General features: G+C 45.2%; 1 protein-coding gene across 7 annotated transcripts in view; it reads left to right on the plus strand.

Moving 5' to 3' along the window:
* The window catches only part of GLT1D1 (glycosyltransferase 1 domain containing 1), a 103790-nt gene extending 80448 nt beyond the window's left edge, over window positions 1-23342 (plus strand). For 5 of the 7 annotated variants that reach the window (XM_057746618.1, XM_057746617.1, XM_057746614.1 and 2 more), the window contains 2 exons: window positions 4479-4577; window positions 20992-23342. In XM_057746618.1, the coding sequence (XP_057602601.1) occupies window positions 4479-4577; window positions 20992-21153 (261 nt within the window). In that variant the 3' untranslated portion in view covers window positions 21154-23342. Of the gene's footprint in view, window positions 1-1579; window positions 1683-4478; window positions 4578-20991 lie in introns of all 7 variants that reach the window. The other 2 variants (XR_009055185.1, XR_009055186.1) reach the window with 2 other exon arrangements.
* Window positions 23343-26566: the final 3224 nt, after the last annotated feature.

Here is a 26566-nt window from a genome sequence, read left to right on the forward strand (position 1 = left end):
TTTTGTATTTTTTACTATGGTATTGAAAAGTGAAAATTTGGAAACAACCTCAGTGAACACCACATGGAACTGGCTAAGTGATTTATGGTGGACTGGCTGGCTTTTACACAGCCTTAAAATGGGGACTGTCTTTATGAACACATGTGGAAAAGAATGCCAAGATACATTGTTAAGTGAAAAGGTATGAAACAGTTTGTATGGTATGTTTTTATTTGTGTAAAGAGGAAGCTATTGCTTACACACACACACACACACACACACACACACACACACACACACAGATCATCTGAAGAGTACAAAGTGACCGTACATACTAGTCGCTCTTGGGGAGGAAAAGTGGGGAAAGGATGAGGGATAATTTTCATTATATATCTTGATATTTTTGGAATTTTGAAACGTTAAAGTATTACCAGTTCAAGAAATAAATTTAAACACAACCTTAATTCTTTCAAATTAAAAAAAAAAAAATGTCTCCTTTCTTAAAGACAGTTTATTTTTTAAAGAGGACACTTCAAAATTAGTTTTTTCTGAATATACAGCCTTCAGAGTACATTTAAGTATCTTCTTCCTCCACCCAACTCAAAACTTCATGACCCAGATTGTCTCTCTCTCTCTTTTTTTGATGTGTAGTTGATGTAACATTATATGTTTCAGATGTTCAACAGAGTGATTCACAATTTTTAAAGGTTATACTTCATTAATAGTTATTATAAAATATTGGCTATATTTCCTGTGCTGTATAATATATCCTTCTAGCTTTTTAAAAAATTAATTAATTAAATTTATTTATTTTAATTTATTTATTTTATTGGCTGTGTTGGGTCTTTGTTGCTGCACATGGGCTTTCTCTAGTTGTGGTGAGCATGGGCTACTCTTCATTGTGGTACACGGGCTTCTCGTTGCCATGGCTTCTTTTGTTGCAGAGCACGGGCTCTAGGCATGTGGGCTTCAGTAGTTGCGGCACGTGGGCTCAGTAGTTGTGGCACACAGGCTTAGCTGCTCTGAGGCATGTGGGATCTTCCCGGACCAGGGATCGAACCCATGTCCCTTGCACTGGCAGGTGGATTCTTAACCACTGCGCCACCTAGGAAGCCCTAGCTTATTTTTTTATACAATGAAGTTTGTACCTCTTAACCCCCTACTCCTATCTTTCCCCTCCCCTCACCCTCTCCCCACTGGTAACCACTAGTTTGTTCTCTATATCTGTGAGTCTGCTTCTTTCTTGTCTGTTTTGTTTTTTGGGTTCCACATGTAAGTGATGTCATCTAGTATTTGTCTTTCTCTGTTCTACTTATTCCACTTAGCAACATGCCCTCCACGTTCATCCACATTGTTGCAAATGGCAAGATTTCCAGATGGTATTTCATCTTTTCTGCTGAATTGCAGTCTTCCTTGATGGCAAGGTTGCATGTCCTCTGCAACCTTGGACCCTCCCCCAGAGTCTAGCTTAGTGCCAGCAATAATCAATAAATATTCATTGCACTGAGCAACGCTGAACTGAATTGAGTCAAAGTATCACCTCCTTCCCTTTAATCAACTGGTCTCATCCCCCAAATCTCTTGTGTCTTGCCCTCTATAGGTTGATGGTTATTTGTTGAATGAAGGACCAGGGATGGGTGATCTCAGTCGCCCATGGCCTTACTTGTGCATTGGGTGCTTGGTGTGCAGTGGTTGATATACAAGTAAGTCTGTACAGTGGGAGGGATGATGGGATCTTTTTTGCCTGAAGCAGGGATATAAATTCTATCCTCCCTCAGGACCAGCTGGTTCTGAGATTCTCAGATGGCCTACAGAGAATTATAGAATCTATATTTGCATCTTCATCTCTATGTCTACATCTATGTCTATAGAATCTCCTCAATCTGTGTGTCTGCTAGATTCTCCAGAATACACTGATGCTTGACTACAGTCAGTGGATAAATGTACCATTTGGATTGGAAGATGCTCCGGGGGCCACCTGGAACAGAGGACAAAGAAAACAGAGCCAGCCGTGTGCCCTGATGGGTGTGATCAGCCTCTAGGGAGCCTCTGCTCTAAAATGAGATGATGGAATGAGATGAGACGGTCTGGAAGGTCTCATCTACGTAGAGGATTCTGTAGTCGGTTGACAGATGCCTAGAAATGGAATCACAGTGCGTCGTGCCAGTTTGATCAGCAAACGACCTGAACAGGGTGATACGTGGGGAAAGGAGGCATCAGACGCCACGTGGTCTTACTCTCCGTGATTATATTATGACCTTTGTAACTTACATGGTCAATGTCAGCTCTAAGCCATCAACCCCCTAAGTGGTATTTGTGCAAAGTGACATCTGAAGTTTTCATTTACTCTGGGAAGTTTAGCCCCTCTTTTCCAAATGCTAAAACTGGGGCCCAGGAAGTGGTCTGGTACTAGGTGTTGAACTTCGACTCCACCTCCCCAAAATGACTGTGAAGAGCAATGAATTTGAGACCCGCCTTGCTAGCCGAGGGCAAAGCCTCCACCAGGGCAAGACCGAGGTCTCGTGATTCCTGGCCTTGCTCTTCTTCAAAATACCGGATTGTGCCCACAGTGTGTCAGAACCCAAGTGGCCCACCTGTGACCCTAATGTTGAGATGTGGCCGTTTGGAGTTACTTTTCACCTGTGTTTCTGACAGTTGGAAGGTCCCAATCTTTACCCTGCAAGATGATAGAGGAAAATCATGACTTGGAGACTTTCTGTGACCGTGAAACGCTGCCACAGGAGGCCGTCGCTGTTCCGGGAAGGGGGCCGTGCAGCTGGGGGCGGGCAGGAAGGCTCCAGTCCGAGCAGCCAGCTCAACTTTCCCCGATGGTGGGAACAGCATAGTTGGGGGCAAAAAGGAGGGGTGTCCTTTCTCCTCTGACCTTATCCAGGGCCTGCATCTCACACTCAGTGTGTCCTAGGAAGATACAGCTGACACAGGACCGGAAAACTTTCACCAAGAAAGCTGCTAACGAAAAGATGATCACAGTGTAAACCATTGACTTATAATCATTTTACGCTCAGATGCTTCTGGAACATTTGATCCACAAGCATTGGTTGATTCTTACTGTGTGTCACACAGGGCTCTGGGCACTTGGGCGTTGGTGGCATTCGTGCCGTATGAAGTCCCTGGAGTCAGAGCTGTCCGTGGTGATATACTAAGCAGCTGAGATTATGGATCTGAACATTCATTTCTGAAAATCAAACGTCACTCCTTCATAATCAGATTTTTTATTACGTGAAACTAGACACCACCTGCACAGCTGTCATACCAAAACATCCTTGTGTAGAGTAAGAGCCAGGATATTGGTTTGCTGATAGCAAACACCCCCTCCAGGGCTGCCTCCCGACCCCAAGCTGTGAAGGGGTATCCCTCTCACCATCTGAAAGGCACCTGTGACATAAAAGCTGGGTTGGCAGACTTCCCTGGTGGCACAGTGGTTAAGAATCCACCTGCCACTGCAGGGCACACGGGTTCGATCCCTGGGCCGGGAAGATCCCACATGCCACGGAGCAACTAAGCCTGTGGACCACATCTACTGAGCCCATGTGCTACAGCTACTGAAGCCCTCACACCTAGAGCCTGTGCTCTGCAACAAGAGAAGCCACTGCGCTGAGAAGCCCGCACACCACAACGAAAAGTAGCCCCCACTCTCCGTAACTAGAGAAAGCCTGCGTGCAGCAACAGAGACCCAACACAATCAAAAATAAAATATAAATAAATAAATAAATAAATAAATAGGGTTACCTTAAAAAAAAAAAAGCTGGATTGGCTCCAGTGAAAGTAACCATGGGAAAGTTAATGTAGGGAGCTGAAATGGGCTTCAGAAGGGCTGGCCTCATCCTATACGTTTCTAAGTCAGCTCCCCCCAACTGGGGAGAGAGTCAGAAAAATGCCCCCCTACGGGGCAGGTGAGGCCAACACTGCATGCCACGTTTCTGGGCATCTTTTCAAGGCCTCGTTGCCAGGTTGTGCCAGGCTATGGGGTTTCCTGGGCTGGCTGATCTGAGCCCTTTGGGACCGGAAAGGCTGCTTTGTGGGTAATCAGGTGATACACCGTGTTCCTCCTCACTACGGTGTGCATGCCAAAGGGACGCGTGGGATCCTGGTGGCATTCGTACGGCTGGTGCTGGGAGAAGATTACTCATCAGGGAAAGTAATGATGGAATTAAAAATGGATACTCCAAGCTGCCACCAAAGAAGTGTCCACTGAACTTGACAGAGAGATGCATTTGCAGCGATGATGTCAGACAGATCATTCCAGTATATAGTTTCCCAAGACTTGCAAGTACAGTCAGTCATTAAGATTCTGTATGTAGCTGAAAAATCTGGGGTTTGGAACAGGAAATCATTTTTGGCAAGCTTTTGGGGTATTTTTGTGTGGGGCCACCCCTCCAGTTAACCTAAGAAGTTATTCTCCCACAAACCAGTTCATCTTACCACGGAAGCTCTTACAATGACCGCCCCCCTCTCTTTTGCTCTTCTCATCCTTTTAGGCAATGGATTTGGAAGTCCCCGTGTTGGCGAGAAACATCCCTGGGAACGCCGCGGTGGTGAAGCACGAAGTTACAGGATTGCTGTTTTCTGACCCTCAGGTAAAGGAGAGCGATTTCCCCGCGTTCAGCTGGTCCGAGTAGTTTTCATCTGCGTGCGGTTCAGAGTCTGTGATTTGCGTCTCTGTGACTGGCTCTCGGTGGTCCCTTTATAACCAGTAGAAGAGTGTGTGGAGTGCAGTGTCACTGTTGTCAGCCAGGCAGCCACCTGGGTGTGTCACTGAAAGAAACCTGGGGACTTTCCAGAAACATGAAACCTGGGTTCTATTTCTGATGCCGCTGGTAATACGTGTGATTGTGAGCAGGTCACTTCCCCTTTTAGATGTCTGGATTTCTGGTTTCTTCTTTTTTTTTTTAATTAATTCTATTGATGTATAGTTGATTTACAATGTTGTGTTAATTTCTGCTGTACAGCACAGTGACTCAGTTATACATTTATATATATTCTTTTTCGTATTCTTTTCCCTTATGGTTTATCACAAGATATTGAGTCTAGTTCCCTGTGCCGTGCAGTAGGACTTGGTTGTTTATCCGTCCTACATACAGTAGTTTGCATCTGCTAACCCCAAACTCCCAAATGGGTTTATGGTTTCTGAAGCAGGTACTCTTCAGATACAATCCTACACTGCTAGGACACCTCCTGGTGTTCAGAAGACTGCCATATATCTGATCCCTTGCAATCCTTCAAAACAATGTACAGAAGAGGCACTGCAGTTGTGTGCTTTTTTAAAAATTATTATTATTTATTGATTTTTGGCTGCGTTGGGTCTTCGTTGCTGCACACGGGCTTTCTCTAGTTGTGGCGAGCAGGGGCTGTTCTTGGTTGCGGTGCACCGGTTTCTCATTGTGGTGGCTTCTCTTTCTGTGGAGCACGGGCTCTAGGCACGTGGGCTTCAGTAGTTGTGGTGTGCAGGCTCAGTAGTTGTGGCGCATGGGCTTAGTTGCTCCATGGCATGTGAGATCTTCCCGGCCCAGGGATCGAACCCTTGTCCCCTGCATTGACAGGCGGATTCTTAACCACTGCGCCACCAGCAAAGCCCCTGCAGTTGTGTTTATACATGTAGGTGTCTGATACGTGTATGTATCTGAAGTAAAAATGAAGGCCGGTGCAGCTGACGGTGGGTACAGCTGGTGGACCCAGTGTCATCTGGGGCACTCGTGTGCCAGGACCTCCCAGGATGTGTGTGCATCTCCCGTTCATGAGATGCTGAGGTTCCAAGGATGTGCCCTTGAACCCCTGGGGCCCTGTGCAGGGCATGTCTTCAGGCTCTGATTTCTCCTCTACACGAGGGAGCTAATTATAACTGCACATAGAGGTGTGATGTGGGCAGAGCCGTGGGCATGGTACGCAGTCAGGCAGTAAAAAAAAAAAAAAAAAAAAGAATCTTAGGCCCCTCATTTCCATCATTTGTTCTTTGTCTTTAGATTTAAAAATTAGGTTCTATGCATCATCATCTTTATGAAAACCCATGTTATATGCAGAAGTGAAGGGATTAATACTTAAAAGCTCGGGTCAACTCCAATATTTGAAAATTCCGTTTTTCAGTTTTCCTGCAGCAGATGTTTCATCCCAGATCACTTTCCCTTCGCCTTAGTATAATTACAGGTCACTGCATTTCACTGCCTTCTTATTACAGAGTCACAGGGACAAGATGGGCGCCAGCTTCCCCAGGGGAGGGGCAGGATTGCAGGTAGTCCAGGCCAGGTATGGTGTGGATGCAGCCGCTCACCTGGGAAGCAAAGGTCAGGCCCAGGGATTATCTGTGCTTGTCTAACAAAAGGCACATCAACACTAATGCCTTTCCTTTGAATAGTAACCCCTAACGGCCAAAACAATACCAGGACAGGAAGAGCGTGTAGTGGTTCCTCGCTGATTCCTTAGACAAAGGCGTATTGCTTTTTACCATATTCTGCATCTCTCAACATCAATGCCAGCCAAGCTGGAGGTCATAGAATATTGTCTCCCCATGGGCAAAGAGATTTTATTTTCATCTCCCCAAACACAATGCCTATTTATTTTATAGCTCAATTTCAGTGCACTACAATTTTATCAGTGAGTGTCTGAATAGCCATCACTTATAAATGGGTGTATCAGGTCCAACGCTAGAACAAGAGCAGTTTGGCTATCCTGAGTTCATTTCATGTTCCTTGTAAGGCATTCCTTTTAATATTTGCAAATAATTGTCCTATCTCTGACATGTCCAAGTTATTTCTGCTGGGTACCGACTTCCTGTGAGTTACCAGACACAGCCCTGCAGCACTCACAAAGTTCAGGCGTGGGCTTATTTTGATTCCAGCACTTTAATGTTACTTTGACAAAGGATGTTAAAAAAAATAAAACGCTCTAGGTTTCATATGGAGGGAGGCTGCTTTTTTTTTCTTTTTAACACATTTTGAAAAGTGCGCTAGACACGGATGTCACACGTGTCTTTGTTTTATAGTCGCAATCAGACTCGACCTAGCGTGGAGTGAGAGCTGTTTCCTCGAAAACAAAGGTGCATTTTCTATAAGTCAGTGGCTGTGGTTACAGTCATCTCGGCTCAGAAGTTCAGATGAAATTAACCACTGATTTGTTGTCGGTGTTTGCAAGGTTTGTTTCAGATGTGTATTCAAATATGTGTTCAAGGCTCTGTCTCACTTGTTAAGAAGGAACTTCCGTGCCACGGTGTCAGCCTCATAAAGTTATCATCTATCTATATGATAATGCATAGATAGATAGATAGATAGATGATAGATACATATCAAATGCAGAAAAATCATTTTTTTGATTTTCAACAAAATGATGATTAAAAATATTCAGCTGTGGTGGGAACAAAATAATCTCTATTTTTATATACCTCAGCCTTACAAAACCTTAATTTGAGTGAAGCTTTCCAAACCTACTAAACATTGATTTTTTTTTGGTACTGTGACAATCTCATTCTTTTTCTTTTTCTTTTTTTTTTTAATTAATTAATTTATTTTTTGGCTGCGTTAGGTGTTTGTTGTTGTGTGCGGGCTTTCTCTAGAGGCTTCAGTAGTTGCGGCACATGGACTCAGCAGTTGTGGTGCGCGGGCTCAGTTGCTCCGCTGCATGTGGGATCTTCCTGGATCAGGGTTTGAACCCGTGTCCCTTGCATTGGCAGGCAGATTCTTAACCACTGCGCCACCAGGGAAGTCCCTCTTTTTCTTTTTAAGAAGAAAAGAGCTGAGCTATTTTATGGCTGCCTTTTATAGCTTCAAAATTAAAATCCATTTGACATTTAATAGAAACTGTGAATCCATAGTCTCTCTCAAGGACAGACTTTTGAGGTGTGGCCCAACCTAATGTCGCTGGGAGGTGCTGCTTGTTTTTTAGGCAACTATAGAAAAAAATCATAACTTTCGGAATAATAACGATGACAGCTAACATTTATCGTGTACGTATTATGCTCCGGCTGCTGTTCTTCGCATTCAGCATAAATTTACACTTTGATTAAGACTGTCTCATTGTAAAACTTTGACAATCAATCCACAATTTCATGTTTGGAAGAAGGGAGGCGTGTTGGAGACATGCCAGCTTCCACACTTTTGTTCAGGCAGAAGCTTGGATCTGGAGTGTTCCTCTGTGAAATCTGAGTGATCCTGGACTCGGTTCTTCTTCCTGTGCTCATTCCTTGATCCGTAAGCTGGAGATAATGATGCCTGTCTTTGGGGAATAACAGAAAGCATGTGGGCTCGGAGGAGAGCTACGTGGACATAGAGTTGATCGTATTCACGGTGCTGACTGCTGGGTGAAGTCATCCGCTGCCCCTGGGGAGCTCTTAGGTTTAAGCAGCGGAATTAGGCTCAGTGCAGAGAGACGTTCTCCTTGTGGAATCTGGCCAGCATCTTGCAGCGTATCATTTCTCTCCTTCTTTTTATTTTTTATTTAAAACAATTTGTAACTTTTTAACCAAACATTTAGAATTCTTGGATGTTAAATACGCCTATGATGTGCAAGCCCCTAACCAGTCCCTCCGGAATGTAAAAGCACAGATGCAGGGATGTCCAGTCTTGATTGGATTGCCACTTAAGCTGAAAGGAAACTCAGGGCAAACTATGCGTGAATGAAATTGGAAGTCAGTCCTACATTTATTTACATGGATTTGTCCATAAGGCGACCATATTGTTCATTGTGCAAAACCAGGATAGCTATGAGAGTAAAGGGGGTGTTATTGATAACTTTGCTGGGATGACACTGTGAACCTGTCCTAAATAATGCAGGTAAGGACCGTCTTCTTGAAGAGCTGAGATCAGATGTAAGGCTGGTATTTGCTAGGGAACAGAGGTGCATCCAGCCACGTATGTTACAGTTTTCTAATACTCACGTTGAAAGAAAATAAAAAGAAACAGGTGAAATTCCTATCAATAATATATTTAATTTAGCATCATCCATCCAAACTTGCATCATCTCAACGTGTAATCTATATAAATAGTTTTTAATGAGATCCTTACATTCTTTTATTTTTTCGAGCCTCTGAAATCCCATGTGTGTTTTACACACCGGCTCATCTCAATCTGGAGATTAAATTTGTATTGAAATACTTGGTTCGCACCAAGACTCCATACCATTGGCAGTTGAAAAAGTAGATTCACGTATGCAGGTTGTTCCAAATATACTTGAAAAGTTTTGTGGTACCTGAATAGAGCACCAGTTTTAAAATTTGAATTTAAGTGCATTCAAGTGAATGGGGGACACTGGCCACATTTCCAGAGCTCAGAGTGAGCAGTGGCGGCTGCATGCTGGGCGGCGCTGCTCTCAGGAGAGGGAGTGAGTGATGGGGCAGGTGGTCCCAGCCGGGCTTCCTCTGTGGGCTGGACACCATTGTAGGGACCTTGCTCATTTCTCTTACTAATCCTCCCAGTAACCCCCGAGGGTGTTACCATGGTGATCCCAGAGAGGATAAGGCATTTGCCTTAGAAGCTCAGCTGGAGGTGGCAGGGCAGGGAGTCCAACCAGCAGCGCGGCCACCCCTGAGAGCGTCTGCATGTGATTCTTCATGTGGCGGCCTCTCCCTCTGTCTCTGTCTTTCCTTCTCTGTCTGCTTCTGTCTCCCTTTGTCTCTGTCTCTGTCTCTGTCTCTCCTTCTTTCTCTGTCTCTGTTTCTCCCTCTGTCTGTCTTTCCTTCTCTGTCTGCTTCTGTCTCCCTCTGTCTCTGTCTCTCCCTCTGTCTCTCCTTCTTTCTCGTCTCTGTTTCTCCCTCTATCTCTGTATGCCTCTGTCTCTCCCCCTCTGTCTCTGTCTCTCACTCTCTGTCTCTCCCTCTCTCTGTCTTTGTGTGCCTCTCTCCTTCTTTCTCTGTCTCTGGTTCTGCTGTGTCTCTGGCTCTCCCCCACTTTGCTCTGTGTGTCTCTCCTCCTCTCTGGTCTCTGTTTCTCTCTCTCTGTGCCTCTCTCATCTCTGTCTCTCCTTTCTTTATCTCTTTTTCTGTATTTCCCTCTGTTTCTTTCTCTCTCCCTCTATCTGTGTCTCTCTCTGTGTCTCCCTCTGTCTCTGTGTCCTTCTCCATCTCTCTCTCTGTCTCCCTCCCTGCCCTCCTCTGTTGTTTGGGGAGAGAGGGGGCACTTTTCCATGGGACCATCCTCTAAAAGCATCCTGCAGAATGAACCTCTTTCTAAGGCCAGTCCTACTTTGCTTCTCTGCCTGTGGCTGGCCCCTGGGGTCAGAACGACCCTGATGGCGGGGTGGGGGCTGGGAGTGGGGACAGGGATGCCCCCAGTGGCCCCGGTACTGAGCGGTGCTACATGGAGGAGTCGGGCTTTGGCCAGGTGAGGAGGACAAGAATGGAACCACCAGGTGGGGCTCGCTGCTTAGAAAAGGCCAGGCCAGGCTGGGAGCCAATCAGGGATGAGCTCAGGGCCCTTCCTGGCTCTGGTCCAGGGTCCTGGTTCTGATGCAGGGTCCTGTGCTCTTGGCCAGCAGGCAAAGTCTGACATTCTCTTAAAATAGGAGGAAGAGAGGATAGTTTTTCCTCCGCTTGTGGCCTCTGCACCCGCCTTTACGAGGCAGGAGACAGCATCTCTGACCTGACCTTCTGACCCGACCTCTGCTAGCCGCCCGTGTCTCACAGGCTACGAGTGCAGTTCTCCGACCTGCCGGCCGTGCACATCCCCTCTGCGTGTGAATGAGCACATTGTGGTTAGGGGGCTTTTTTTTTTTCTTTGAAAGTGAGAATTTTTAGTTACTTTATTAAATATATTCAATTTCAAAGCTTTGACCATCCCTAATCACCATGATGCAATATATGTGTCCATGTGTTAAAAAATACACATTCACCTTATCCTCATTCACCCCCAATCTACCACCCTGTTCCCCACGCCATATTCTCCATCCCCCACCCTGTGCTTTTCCATTGTAACCCTCAGTACAGTTCACATGTACACACTTGCTTTTATTGTCCATGGCCTCCCTGCCTGAGTGGATGCCCCCCAGGGTGGTGGTCACGCTTGTTTATTCACACGGCTCGTCGTGGTGGTCCTGGCACAAATGGCTGCTCAGTAACTATTGGGAGAGGTAGTTACAACAGGGAATTAAAGGGATAACCTTTCTGGCAAACACCTTTGGTTATTTTAGTTTGATGTGAATCTACACTGCAGGCCACCCAGATGTAGTTGAACTGCTTTCTTTTCCTATTTTCTTTGCAAAGTAGCAGATAATAGCCTCAGCCCCGAACTCTGCTTGGACTCTGAGGTGTCCCTCCCTAGATGGTTCTTTCCACGGCTTCGCTGAAGTCAGCGTTCCTTGGGTGACACTGCCAGTTAGTGTCACGTTCATGCCATCTCCCCAAAGCATGACCAGGATGACTTAATTGCATAATTACTTGCACATTTCTTGCAGGTTTTGCTCTTTCCCTCTGACTTGGAGCTGCCAGTAACGTGTCCACCAGAACCATCTCCTGGGTCCACCTCTTCTTTCCAAGCCTTTCCTCACTTTCTTCCCTTTCCTTCCTGATGTCCTCCTCTTCCCTGCCTCCAAGGCAGCCAGGGTAGCAAGAGCATCTTTCTGTGTATTTGAGATGATGCTCTGATGGGAATCTGGGAAGCAAGAGAGTGAGAAACACAGAGAATGTTCACTCTCCCTGCTTTTAGCTTAATCAGTAGTTCCCAAATCTCATTGATCTGTGTGTAGCCTTGTGTGTTTGCTCATTCTTCCTGTGAAACAGCTAGACCCGGAGGAGAAGGACTTCAGCTCTGGGGCTGCACAGTCTTGAGTTTAATTCCCATTTCTGCCACTTACTGCTGTGTTACCTCAGCAGGTTCCTGGACCTCTCTGTGCACTGTTTCTTTCTGTGTGAAAAGAGTCAGTCATAGCACAGAGTCCTCATCCCTTTTCTGCAATTCTGAAATCCAAAAAGCACTTGAAAAACAATTTTATTTTTAGTAAGTCGGGTGCCAAAACTTATTTGGCAGCAAACTTGTGTCTGAGCTGATGTGAAGTTATTCGTGGCTTTGTTTATCCTGCTTGGTGGGACGATTCTTACGTATGATTTGGAAGTTCTGGTGTGTTGTTTATGGGACTCTGCCCTAGATCTGCTGGAGGGCATATGTTACTAAAAGGGTACATAGACCATCTTATTAAAAACCCCAAATCCTGGATTCTGAAACATGACGGGTTACCTGGGTGTAAGCTCTTGATAAATGTTGGCTATTGTTATTATCAAATTCTGGCCAATTCTGGCCACCGATGTGAGGCTCTTAACCAGAAACCAGGTGTCCTTATTGAGAAGTTAGAGGACAGGTTGGCATCTCACTGAGGCTTTCACCTTGACTCAACCAGGCACAGAAGAGAACGGAAGGGCAGTTCACTTTCTCACCAAGTGGTCCACGGTCATTCACTGCCCTCTTCCCGCTACCTCTCGTGGGCAGCCCGAGAACAGTGGTCTAGATCACATGCCAGAGCTTCTGGCGCTCTGCCCCATCACTCCTGGGTATCGCTGGGCTCGCGACCTGGCTATGAGCTGGCTTGTTAGATGCGAGCTCAGGAGTTGTCCTATAAAAGGGTCTCAGTTTGCAGTGTGAGCGAACAGGACTCACAGCCAGACTCTGCAGAGACCAATCTTGGAAGGGACGGGTGGGAAAGAGCCAGATCAAGCTCCCAGCTGCCGCCATTCGTGGCCACAGGTCAAGGTCAGAGGCCTGAGCCCCTGCCACCCTCTCCGGCTCTGCCTCAGGCAGGCGGTGGGGATGGGGATGATCTACTGAGAAGCTGCTTCTAACCCTACCCAGGGTGGTTTCTCCTGCGCCATCATCTGCACAGATTCTCGTGGCTGGTTTTGATATTTGAAGTCAACCCTTCTCTCTAACCATTGTGTTATCACATGAGCAAGCAGACCCTCCCCAAACTCAGTTATCGCTGCTGCAAATTTAAAAGATAGGCTGACTATGGAGAACAGTATGCAGGTTCCTTGAAAAACTAAAAACAGAGTTGCCATATGATCCTACAACTGCACTCCTGGGCATATATCCAGAGAAAATTATAATTCAAAAAGATGCACGCTCCCCAGTGTTCACAGCAGCACTATTCACGATAGCAAGACATGGAAGCAACCTAAATGTCCATCAACAGAGGAATGGATAAAGATGTGGTACAAATACACAATGGAATACTACTCAGCCATGAAAAAGAATGAAATAATGCCATTTGCAGCAACATGAATGGACCTAGAGGTTATCATACTAAGTGAAGTAAGTCAGAGACAAATATCATAGGATATCACTCATATGTGGAATATAAAATATGACAGAAATGAATTTATTTACAAAAATGAAATGTGCTCACAGACATAGAAAACAAACTGATGGTTACCAAAGGGGAAAGGTCGGAGGGCCTAAATTAGTAGTTTGGGGTTAACAGATACACACTCCTATATATAAAATAGATAAACAACAAGGTCTTACTGTATAGCACAGGAAACTATATTCAGTATCTTGTAATAAACTATAATGGAAAAGAATCTGAAAAAGAATATGTATATATATTTGTGTAACTGAATCACTTTGCTATACACCAGAAACTAACACAACATTGTAGATCAACTATACTTCAAAAAAAAAAAATAGGCTGGAGGTTTATCCTGAATAACTCTGAGACTATCTGCACGTTTCTATTAGTGGTCCCCACTTGACCCAACAGCAGGAGTCATCTAGGGAACAGCTAATGTATGCAGGCTGTTGAGATTATTGTGTGGCCACATTGACACACACACCATTGTGAATGCTGGCATTTGGACAGAGCTTAAAACTCGAGCAGTGAGGGACTTCCCTGGTGGTGCAGTGGTTTAGAATCCACCTGCCAATGCAGGGGACGTGGATTTGATCCCTGGTCTGAGAAGATCCCACATGCTGAGTAGCAACTAAGCCCATGGGCCACAACTACTGAGCCCATGTGCTGCAACTACTGAAGCCCGCGAGCCCAGAGCCTGTGCGCTGCAACAAGCAAAGCCACTGCAATGAGAAGCCCGCACACCACAATGAAGAGTAGCCCCCACTCGCTGCAACTAAAGAAAGCCCATGTGCAGCAATGAAGACCCAACACAGCAAATAAATAAATAAATAAATAAATAAATAAATACCTCGACCAGCAAATGGTGTTGTCTGTAAGAAAAATAGAACAGACACGTGTATGTCATTTTTCTAGATGGCTCTTGAAGTGTGATTCTCATAACTTGCAGTTTTCAATAACATGACTCTATTCTGTGGCCAAATAACTCGTGTAAAATAAAGTACGCACAATGGTCTGTCTCAGACCAGTGGTTTTCTTTTTTTTTTTTTTTTTCAGCTCTTTATTGGAATATAATTGCTTTACACTCTTGTACCAGCTTATGAGGTATACCAAAGTGAATCAGCTGTATTTATACACATATCCGCATATCCCCTCCCTCCTGCCACTCCCTCCCCCCCTCCCTGTCCTGGCTCTCTAATACATCACCCATCATCGAGTTGATCTCCCTTTGTTATGCAGCAACTTCCCACTAGCTATCTGTTTTACGGTTGGTAGTATATATATGTCTATGCTACTCTCTCACTTCGTCCCATCTTCCCCTTCGCCCCCTGCCCCTCAAACCTCGTGTCCTCCAGTCCATTCTCTGCATCTACATCCTTATTCTTGTCCTGTCACTGGGTTCCTCAGTACCATTTTTTTTTTTAAGATTCCGTATATATGAGTTAGCATACAATATTTGTCTTTCTCTTTCTGGCTTACTTCACTCTGTATGACAGACTCTAGGTCTATCCACCTCATTACATATAGCTCCATTTCATTCCTTTTTATAGCTGAGTAATATTCCATTGTATATATGTGCCACATCGTCTTTATCCATTCCTCTGTTGAGGGGCATTTAGGTTGCTTCCATGTCCTGGCTATTGTAAATAGTGCTGCAATAAACATTACGGTGCATGTTTCTTTTTGGATGATGGTTTTCTCTGGGTATATGCCCAGGAGTGGGATTACTGGATTGTATGGTAGTTCTATTTTTAGTTGTTTAAGGAACCTCCAAACTGTTTTCCATAGTGGCTGTGCCAACTTACATTCCCACCAACAGTACAGGAGAGTTCCCTTTTCTCCACACCCTCTCCAACATTTATTGTTTCTAGATGTTTTGATGATGGCCGTTCTGACCGGTGTGAGGTGATACCTCATTGTGGCTTTGACTTGCATTTCTCTAATGATTAGTGAGGTTGAGCATCTTTTCATGTGTTTGTTGGCCATCTGTATGTCTTCTTTGAAGAAATGTCTATTTAGGTCTTCCGCCCATTTGTGGATTGGGTTATTTGCTTTTTTGGTATTAAGCTTCATGAGCTGCTTGTATATTTTGGAGATTAATCCTTTGTCCATTGCTTCATTGGCAAGTATTTTCTCCCATTCTGAGGGTTGCCTTCTTGTCTTGTTTATGGTTTCTTTCGCTGTGCAAAAGCTTTTAAGTTTCATTAGGTCCAATTTGTTTATTCTTGATTTTATTTCCATTATTCTAGGAGGTGGGTCCAAAAGGATCTTGCTTTGATGGATGTCATAGAGTGTTCTGCCTATGTTTTCCTCTAGAAGTTTTATAGTGTCTGGCCTTACATGTAGGTCTTTAATCCATTTGGAGTTTATTTTTGTGTATGGTGTTAGGAAGTGTTCTAATTTCATTCTTTTACATGTTGCTGTCCAATTTTCCCAGCACCACTTATTGAAGAGGCTTTTTTCCATTGTATATTCGTGCCTCCTTTGTCAAAGATAAGGTGCCCATATGTGCATGGGTTTAAATCTGGGTTCTCCTGTTCCATTGATCTTCCTTTCCGTTTTTGTGCCGGTACCATACTGTCTTGATCACTGTGGCCTTGTAGTATAGTTTGAAGTCAGGAAGCCTAATTCCACCAACTCCATCTTTCCTTCTCAAGATTGCTTTGGCTATTCGGAGTCTTTTGCATTTTCATGCAAATCGTAAGATTTCTTGTTCTAGTTCTGTGAAAAATGCCATTGGTAATTTGATCGGGATTGCATTGAATCTGTAGATTGCTTTGGGCAGTACAGTCATTTTCACAATGTTGATTCTTCCAATCCAAGAACATGGTATGTCCCTCCATCTGTTTGTGTCGTCTTTGATTTCTTTCATCAGTGTCTTATAGTTTTCTGCATACAGGTCAGACCAGTGGTTTTCATAGTGTGACTCTCTGGAGTCACCTGGGGGGACTATCAGAAAGTGCACATGTGTTGTGGACTGAATGTTTCCCCTCGCACTCACCCCCAAACTCACGTGTTGAGATTCGAACCTCTCATGTGATGGTATTAGGAGGCGGGGCCTCTGAAGGTCCATTAGGCCATGAAGGTGGAGCCCTCATGAATGGGATTAGAGCCCTAATAAACGGCACCCCACAAAGATCCCTCAACCCTTCTGCCGTGTGAGATGCTAATGAAAAGATGACCATCTCTGAAGCAGGAAGCAGGTCCTCACCAGACACTGAATCTTCCAGCACCTTGATCTTGGACTTCCAGCCTCCAGACCCGTGAGGAATAAGTGTCTGGTATTTATAAGTCACCCAGTCCTTGGTATTTTGTTATAGCAGCTCAAACAGACTAAGACACCTTTCCTGATCCTCACTCCCAAACTGCCCAATCAGAATCTTATGGCAGTGTTTGAGAACTAGAGGCACAGACTAAGCCTTCATCAGCTCCAGGGTTCCGCGGAAAACCACGATCGTGATGACAGTGCACCTGTCGGTCTTCAGGAACCTCCTTGTCAACGTCTGCCATCAGCGAGTTGTCATATTGGAAGCATCTGGAGAAGCAGTTTCAGAGATGTCTGATGGACCATACCTCCTGAGCCTGAAATCCACAGTTTTCAGGCGACTGACTTTTGCTTCTTCTGGAAGAATACGTATGGATTACTCACAGAAGGTTGTCAGAATGCAGTGCTCTTTCAAACCACCCCATGTTCAGTCTGCCAGCTCCTGGTTTCTCTTGCATGGTCTCCCCACTGCCCCATGGCTTTCAGCGGACACGGTTACGAGAAGGATCTCAACAGGGGTCTAAATATCCATCCTGTAAAACTGACACTGCTTCTCGTGCCCTGGGTCTGGCTGGTGCCTCAGGGGGACAAAGCAGGTCAAAAGGATTCAGTGAGAAACATTTTGTAATTGAAATGTAGTTGATTTACAATATTAGATTAGTCTCAGGTGTACAACATAGTTATTCAGTATTTTTGTACATTATACTCTATTTAAAATTACTATAAAATATCGGCTATATTTCCTATTCTGTGTAATATATCTTTGTAACTTATTTTTATTTATTTATTTATTTATTTATTTATTTATTTATTTATTTATTTGGCTGTGTTGGGTCTTTGTTGCTGCACACAAGCTTTCTCTCGTTGCAGAGAGCGGGGGCTACTCTTCATTGTGGTGCGCGGACTTCTCATTGCGGTGGCTTCTCTTGTTGTGGAGCATGGGCTCTAAGCAAGTGGGCTTCAGTAGTTGTGGCACACAGGCTCAGTAGTTGTGGCGCATGGTCTCTAAAGCGCAGGCTCAATAGTTGTGGTGCACAGGCTTAGTTGCTCCGAGGAATGTGGGATCTTTCTGGACCAAGGATCGAACCTGTGTCCCCTGCATGGGCAGGCGGATTCTTAACCACTGTACAACCAGAGAAATCCGTCTACATCTGTTTTTGAATTCTCTTAAGATGTGGAATCCTGATACTTGGTGTCTATTTTCTTTCCATTGTTTTAGTGTGTACCCTTTAGTGCCTCATAACTTACTATCGAGTACTTTTCAAGAACAGATCATTACATCACATGAGTGATGGACACTCCCCTCCCCTAGTCAAGACTTGGTGATCAGATGATGAGTGTTCTGGTGAGTTCTGAAGCTGACAGTTACGTAAAACCTGTTGGGCTTTGGTTAGGATGGTGACGAATTGGCATTTGTACTTGTTTCCTGGAAGTTTTGCTGCAGCTCTTATGACACGGTCCACTGGATGAAGCAGGCCTCACATGACAGGTCGTTGGTGCGTGTGATTGCTGGGCAACTTGGTTCCCAGTGGTCGCTCATCCTCTGGGAAGCTAGCTCAGGCTCCTTTATGGAATGGCCTCAGGGCTCCAAGAGGGCACGAGTGGAGCTGTTAGACCTTTTGCAGCTTTGCTTGGAAGTCAAACTACATCACTTCTGACCTATTCTGTTGGTCAAAGCAAATTCCAGGACCAGCCCAGATTCAGGAGATGGGGAAATAGACGTCCTTCCTCCTTTATGGGAGGAGTGGGCGGGTCCTATTGCAAAGGGACGTTCATGCAAGGATGGAGGAACTGTGGCCGCCACCTTGCACACAGAAAATGACGGTCTGTGTCCACATGCTTTTCTCATTGTCCACGGGCGTGTGTTCAGAGTCTTGCCTTAGCTATCATGGAGGAGATCTTTTAGGCCAGAAGAAAAGAATCCCAGGGCCTCAGGGAGTGGCTCTTACAATTCAAGAGTGAGATTGTCCTCCTCTTTTCTTTCTTTTCTTTCAGCCACCCATCCAGGATTTTATACCAATGGCCAAAAAGTTTCTCACTCCTCACCCAACTCTCTCTTGCTTTATTTAAGTCTGTGCTTTTTGTTCAGTCTTCCATGCAGAGAGGGAAAAAAAAAAGTGTGCTTTATCACATCCTATTCCTAGAAACGCTATCATTCAGGGTTCTGTTGTAAAACGGTTATAGATTCTATAGAAATCATAAGCAGGGGGTTAGATTTTAGCCAAAGTCGCTGCATCAGATAAATCAAAGATATGACCCACATCATAAAATAATGTACCAAAACTATAAGGCTCTTGAATAAGTTTAATAAGAATGTTGTTCTCCTATGAGATGGGAATAAATATGTTATATTTTTATTATAAAAAGAACACCAATTTACCATAAAGTGTATACATACTACATAAAAATATAATTCCAGTCTATCATAAATATTCCTGTTTATATTGCTAGCTGTAAAAATCATCCAACGTTTAATTAACAATAATTTTGTGAATATGAGGACGTTCCTTGCAAACAGCAAAGCATCGTGTATTAATCTCAGGCACTGTTGCCTTATTGGAATTTACTTGGGTTGTGGAATCACAATAGTGACAGCTAAGGCTGGGCTAGGCTCTGCCCTGAATTCTTTGTATTATCTCATTGAATCCTGTCAGCACACTGCAAAGCAGGTACTGTAATTATCCCTAATTTAAAGATGAAGAAATTGAGGCTCGGAGAGGTTGCGAAATGCTCCCAGCATCACTCCCGTGAAGGGTAGGGTGTGAATTTAAATTCCTCTTGGCTTGTGAGCCCTGCTTTGACTTATGTACAAATATAATAAATAATACGTGTTCCCTCCTCCCTCTGAATATTGTTTAGCAATCAAAATAATTTTTTTTTTTTGCTGCGTTGGGTCTTCAGTGCTGCACGCGGCTTTCTCTAGTTGTGACGAGTGGGGGTTACTCTTTGTTGTGGTGCATGGGCTTCTCAGTGCAGTGGCTTCTCTTGTTGTGGAGCATGGGCTCTAGACTCGCAGGCTTCAGCAGTTGCAGCATATGGGCTCAGTAGTTGTGGCTCACGGGCTTAGTTGCTCTGAGGCACGTAGAATCTTCCCGGACCAGGGATCGAACCCAAGTCCTCTGCATTGGCAGGCGGATTCTTATTCACTACACCATCAGGAAAGTCCCCAAAATAATTTTAGTTCTTCCCAATCACGAAGGGCTTTGATATTAAAAAGCGGCCACTTTTTCATCGCATCTGCGTCTGCAAGCATTGATAAATATAGAGCAAAGCAGACTTCCTCTTTCTGAAGCTGAAAAATTTAAGAAAAGTCTAGAAAATTGAGGCTGGTTAAATCCCCTCTCCCCTCCTTCACTCGTGGAGTCGGGGCAGGGCTGGGCTTTCCCATCAAGTGCCTACTACCCTTTTGGAGAGGATCACTGTGGGGCTCAGAGAAGTTAACTAGCTTGCCCAAAGCTACACACAGCTAAGTTACATCTTGAAGAAGGATTTGAACCCAGATCAAAGCCAGTGGAAGCCTGGCCCTTTCCCCTCCACCAGATGATGTTCATGATTTGAAGACATGCTCCGTGCCCAGGAAAGATGAAAGAACCAACACAGTGGAAATCAAACGGGGCCGGGGTAATGTTGTCTAGAATATAGGAGCTCAGATTCTGGAGTAAGACTAAACTCCCTGTCTCAGTTGATATTCACAAAGGAGGGAAGAAACTGTGGAGCTGAGAGTCACTGTAAGGACTCAGTCACTGTAAGAAACAGCAGCTTTGGGCAGTCTAGGGAAGAAAGTTGTGGAAGCATAATTGATGACACCAGTGTTTTCCCATGATGTTCACCCTAGCACATGTGCGTGTGTGTAATTTTTTTTTTTTTCTTTTCTTTTTGGGTGTGTTGGGTCTTCATTGCTGTGCACTGCCTTTCTCTAGTTGTGGTGAGCAGGAGCTACTCTTCTCTGCGGTCTGCTGGCTTCTCATTGTGGTGGCTTCTCTTGTTGCAGAGCATGGGCTCTTGGTGCGAAGCTTTCAGTAGTCGTGGCATGTGGGCTCAGTAGTTGTGGCTCGTGGGCTCTAGAGCACAGACTCAATAGTTGTGGCACAAGGGCTTTGTTGCTCCTTGGCATGTGGGATCTTCCCAGCCCAGGGATCAAACCTATGTCCTCTGCATTGGCAGGCGGATTGTAAACCACTGTGCCACCAGGGAAGTCCTGAGTGTAATTTCTTACTCTACCCCAGTGTTTGCATTAACTCTCGTGTGTGTGTGTGTGTGTGTGTGTGTGTGTGTGTGTGTGTGTTTAATTTCTTACTTTATCCCAATGTTCACATTAACTCACATCCCTCTGAAAGGCCATTTTCTCCAGAATACAATAGGTGGGTAAAGGAGGGACCTGGAGCAAAGACAGATGTGGGCTTTTGAATGAATTTGCAATCCCCCTTTCACCAATTATTTGTCTCTCTCCTCCACCTCTTTCTTTGCAGGAGTTTGTTCAGCTGGCAAAGAGACTGGTGAGCGATCCAGAGTTAGAAAAAAAAATGGTGGCCAATGGAAGGGAGTACGTGAGAATGCATCATTCGTGGCAGGTGGAAAGAAACACCTATGGGCACCTGGTCAGGACACTGGAGGGAAGAACTGAAGATTAAGGGAGCATGCCTGCTGCCATGAGACGCTCAGCCCTGGGCGGATACCCAGGAACAGGGCTCTGGGCAGCGAGACCGTCCAGCATAAACCAAGCCCAGTTCATTGGAATCATAGATTTATCAGTCATAAGACGATTCATCCAAAACGTCTCTGTGCTTCCAGGTAACAGCCCAGATGTGTTTCCAGTCAGTCCTAGTGGAGATGCAGTACTAATTGGGGCGGGGTAACTAGTTTTAAGGGGAATCAGGGAGAGAGTTGAATTAGCTGCTTTAGAACTTCCTAGAGACAGTAGGGGCTTGTTTGTTAGCCGTCCCAAGGTAGGCACTTCTCCCCTGTCTTCTGATTGACCTGACCCATCACTGTCTGTTCCAAGAGCAAAAATTAGACATGGCTGAGAGGGGTCCTGGCAGTGATTATAATGTGGTAAAGACTCAACAGCAAATCTGGGGCCCCAACAGATGTGTGGCTGGGCCCCCAGGCTCTGCACATTTGCTTCTCTAAACACTGGAAACAGTGCTGTGCTTGAGGTGACACGATCAGTCATGTAACTGATAGCGGGGAGCTCTCTAGATAAGCAGGCAGACCCCGCCCCTTGCCTCCGGCCACCTCCCTCCCCCCCGCCCAGTAGGCTCCACCTACCCCCCTGGTTGATTTTGGGTTGAAAACCGTTTGGAACAGGGCCACATTGCCCATGACCTGGAAGATACTGAAGCCTGGATCTTTGGGTTCAGGATCAGTGATCCAGCATCAGGGACCCAGCGTCAGTGATTCAGCATGAGGGACCCAGCATCAGTGATCCAGCATCAGTGGTCCAGCATCAGTGATCCAGCATCAGTGGCCCAGCATCAGGGATCCAGCATCAGGGACCCAGCATCAGGAACCCAGCATCAGTGGTCCAGCATCACGGACCTAGCATCAGTGATCCAGCATCAGTGGTCCAGAATTAGTGATCCAGCATCAGTGATCCAGTATCAGGAACCCAGCATCAGTGGTCCAGCATCAGGGATCCAGCATCAGGGACCCAGCATCAGGAACCCAGCATCAGTGATCAGAATCAGTGATCCAGCATCAGGAACCCAGCATCAGTGATCCAGTATCAGGGACCCAGCATCAGTGGTCCAGCATCAGTGGTCCAGCATCAGTGATCCAGCATCAGGGACCTGGGGATGAGTGTCAATCTGGTCACCAGCTTCCAGCCCATCGCAGGACCAGCACTTGGGTCCCTGTGATCTTATCCACCACGAGGTGAGTTTAACCAAGTGTTGCCATCACTGTAATGACGTCCTGACCATACTGGTGCTGCATCCTCCAAACTCCGTGTTTGTTTTCCTTGGTGGCGGTATTTGCCTCTGTTGGATCCTGAAATCCCTGCTTTCCAGTGGACATTCTGTATCAACAACTGGGGGTGAAATGCTCCGTTTCTCACGTGAGGTGGGAAGCAGTGGGGTCCAGAAGGAGGAGATGAGCCCATCAGAGGAGTTGTTTCTTTGGTGTTCGATGCCAGCAGAGCATGCAGAGGAGAGGAAGGACCCACATCATCTTTGCCTCAAATTTCACTACATTTTGGACTTTTTCCTTTCCAACCATCCTATTTTGGTAAACAGCCAAACCTACATCTTGTTTTTAGAAGAGTAAGCCTCAGACTAAACAAACTCTGATGACGTGGGGATGAGAACAGCACATTTACAGGTTCTGTACTGTGTGATTTCCTGTTTCATTCTACGCCTCAATCTCAGAACAGGGTCCCTTCCCAAAGGCTGTTACTTGGAACCTGCAGGTGCTCCTCAGGCCCAGGATTTGCTTTCCTGCTAACAATATCCCTCCCCATCCTCCCTTTTCTGGCATCTGAGGGTCAGTAGGGTCAGGGCTCCCCTGTGGCCATAGCGAAGAGAGGGAGGGAGAAACAGAGTCCAAACTCCTAGTGGACAGCTCCATCTGAGCCTGGAATCAGCAATGCCAACCTAAGAAAAGGCTATGTTGTCCTGGGTACCGATGAGTGATGCTGCTGTTGGTAAAATGCTGGTCATCGGGAAGCTCCGCTCATCCTGGTTGATTGACATTGTACATACTGGGCTCCACTGAACCTCAGCATTGTTCATTCATGTCTTTTTAGAAACACGCACACATGCCGCATGCCCTTTGGGGAAGGGCATGTTTTTAAATGAATAAAATGTCACCATCCGCCGTACAGAAAGAGCCCCTGTGTGTTCCTTTTGTGAGCCTCGGTCTGCAAGAGACAGACCCCACTCCACCCTCCAGTTCCCACACTTTTAAAAGAAGATACACTGGAGCATCTCATTAAGAAGAGTTTAAAATGCAATTGCTATTTTAATACCAAAGCATAGACATAAAAAAAATGTTTTTCTGTAAATGTTCTAGACACTCTTAGTTCCATACTCGGTTAACTTTATGTTTAAACATCTTGCGTATAGTTTCCAATTTGCTGATGTACAGGTTTGAATGACTCAAAGAGTCAGTTTCCAGATAGAACTAAGACACTATAACCTTTACATGTGGAGGGAAAATGCAGTTAATGTAGCACGGTGTTATCTAGCAAAGAGGCATTGCTCACACCTGACTTAGTCAGTGATGAAGCTTACAGCTGCTGATGGAAGAGCCCTCCTCACCCTTTTCTTACACTCTCGAAGTGAAGTTAAATAGGATAGCATCATTTTGATCTGAAAGGTTCAACAGGTATCTTCAGGGTTCCAAAAGCAGGCTTTCCATGCAGAAGAGTACTGGCAGTCCAGCCTGATGCCTGGTGCACCCAGCAGACCTAGAACGTGTTACTAGCTGGTCTCACCATCAGTTAAGGATGGGATTTGAAAATCGTTTGCACTCTCAGCCAGCATTGTGGCTTCAAGTGTTCATCGCATTTCTGTGTCATCTTCAGTACTAATATTTGGCACAGCTGCATAAACTCTTCCCTTGGAGGTTCTTGGTACTTGACCTTGCAGTTCATTCATCGCAGCCCCTGTGAGATGGGGCTTGTCTTCTTCCTCCTCCCCTTTCCCTCTTCTCCTCTTTTCACTTGCATCTCCCCGTGCCCCACCCTCCCTTCCCCTTTCTGACCCAATGTCCTCTTGGAGAGTCAGGGTGCTGATGTTGAATGACACACAGGAAGTCCTCCCCACCTAAAGCCAACTCTCACCAGGGAGGCCACTTAGTAAAGCACTGGTTCCCAGCCTCAGCTTTTAGAACTCCTGATGCTCGGACTACATCTGAGACCAATTACATCAGAGTGTTGGGGGTGGAGGCACCCAGACCTGAAGCTTCCCTGATCCAATGTGCAGCCACCATGGACAACAACTGACTGGAAATTACCCACCTGAATACAGACCAGAATTTCACAGAAGACAGGGATCATCGAAGAACAGGTTGGATTCTGACTCTGTACTCAAAAATGAATCCTGCAGACTTCCCTGGTGGTCCAGTGGTTAAGAATCTGCCTTCCAATGCAGGGGGTGAAGGTTTGATCCCTGGTCGGGGAACTAAGATCCCACATGCCACGGGGCAACTAAGCCCGTGCGTATGCCACAACTACTGACCCCATGCGCCTCAACTAGAGAGCCTGCGTGCTGCAAACTACAGTGCCCATGCTCTCTGGAGCCCACACACCACAATGAAGATCCTGTGTACTGAAACTAAGACCAGATGCAGCCCAAAATAAATAAATAAAATATTAAAAACAAAACAAATGAATCCCAGCATTAAGAAAATAGGTTACATTGGTCTAATATTTACTGAGATTTATCTGCAGGTAGAATTGTAGTTCTAAGTGCATGGCCAAGAAATATTTCACATAAACAAATAAAGAAAACCATCCACAGGGACTTCATCAATATTCCCCAGAGCTTATCTTCTTCCTTTGATGTTGAAGTTTCCTTTAGCAGCGTCTACCCTGTCAACATCCTTACAGTCAGTTGGTACCTGGTTCCTCCCTGCCAGAGCCTCATTTGCCTGAGTTTCAAGTATTTCTCCGACATCCTTTTCATCAATTTCAGGAAAATCCTGCATCTTCTGCAAAGTTTGTGATTTTACTTAGTTGATTTATATTGTGTTGGCATCTAAACACTTTGAATGTGGAACAGTCATTAAGAGGGGCCAATTCTACATTGGATATGATGAGTGGGAGGGTATTAATTAGGATTAACACTTGGGCACAACTGACAGAAAATCCAAAATAACAGCAGCTTAAGCAGAAGAGAAACGCATTTTTATCTATCAAGTAATGAGATTAACTCAGCACAGATGGTGTTTCCTGGGACTCAGACCCCTCCATCCTCAGTATGTGGCCATCTCTACCTCATGGTATAAGGTGGCTGCCCAAACTCCACCATCATACCTGAATTCCAGGCTGAAGGAAGATGGAAGACAGGAGCAAAGATTTATTTCCTCCTTTTCGGGACAATTCCTGTTTCTAAGTACATACCATGCCCACACCTGGCTGAAAGGGAAGCTTAGGATTGCAAGTTTTTCTCTCAGAAGCCATGTGCCTAGTTAAAAAACAAGTGTCTATTATCAAAAGAGAAGGGTATGAAAGACCAGAGCAGACTATCCTAGAACTATGGGACAGTTTCAAAAAGTATAACGTGTGTAATGAGAATACAAGAAGGAAAAGAGAGAAAGAAGCAGAAGAAATATTTGCAACAATAATTACCGATAGTTCTCCGAGATCAATGTCAGACAGCAAACCACAGATTCAGGAAACTCAAAGATCACCAAGCAGGGTAAATGCCAGAAAAATGTGCCCCTATACTTAATCACATTCAAACTACGGAAGGTCAAAGATAAAAGAAAAATCCTGAAAGAAGTCAGAGGGAAAAACCCGCTTCACTTATAAAAGAAAAAATATAAGAATTATATCTGGGGACTTCCCTGGTCTGTCTGTCAGTGCAGGGGACATGGGTTCGATCCCTGGGCAGGGAAGATCCCACATGCTGTGGAGCAGTTAAGCTGGTGCACCACAACTACTGAAGCCCGTGAGCCACAACTATTGAAGCCTGCATGCCTAAAGCCCATGCTCTGCAACAAGAGAAGCCACCAAAATGAGAAGCCCACGCACTGCAACGAAGAGTAGCCCCAGCTCACTGCAACTAGAGAAAGCCCGCGTGCAGCAACGAAGACCCAACACAGCCAATAAATAAATAAATAAACAAATAAATAAAACAATTAATTACAAAGAAAGATCTGCTATGGAAACATGCAAACAAGATGCTAGTGGAGTGAAATAGTTAAAGTATAAGAGAGAGAGAGACTGAAAGAGGGGAAAATGCGTGTTTGGAACAGGTTGCAGTGCAGTAGCCATCGTGAAAAACTGGTTTTAGATTCTGTAGTGGTTACAGCCATACTATGTCTTACCAATCACTCAAGACCTTTTAATGCCAAGAAAAGTGTTTTCCACAAGGTTTTCAT

The sequence above is a fragment of the Hippopotamus amphibius genome, chromosome 8 (genome assembly GCF_030028045.1).
Source record: "Hippopotamus amphibius kiboko isolate mHipAmp2 chromosome 8, mHipAmp2.hap2, whole genome shotgun sequence".
In the NCBI taxonomy this organism is placed as follows: Eukaryota; Metazoa; Chordata; class Mammalia; order Artiodactyla; family Hippopotamidae; genus Hippopotamus; species Hippopotamus amphibius.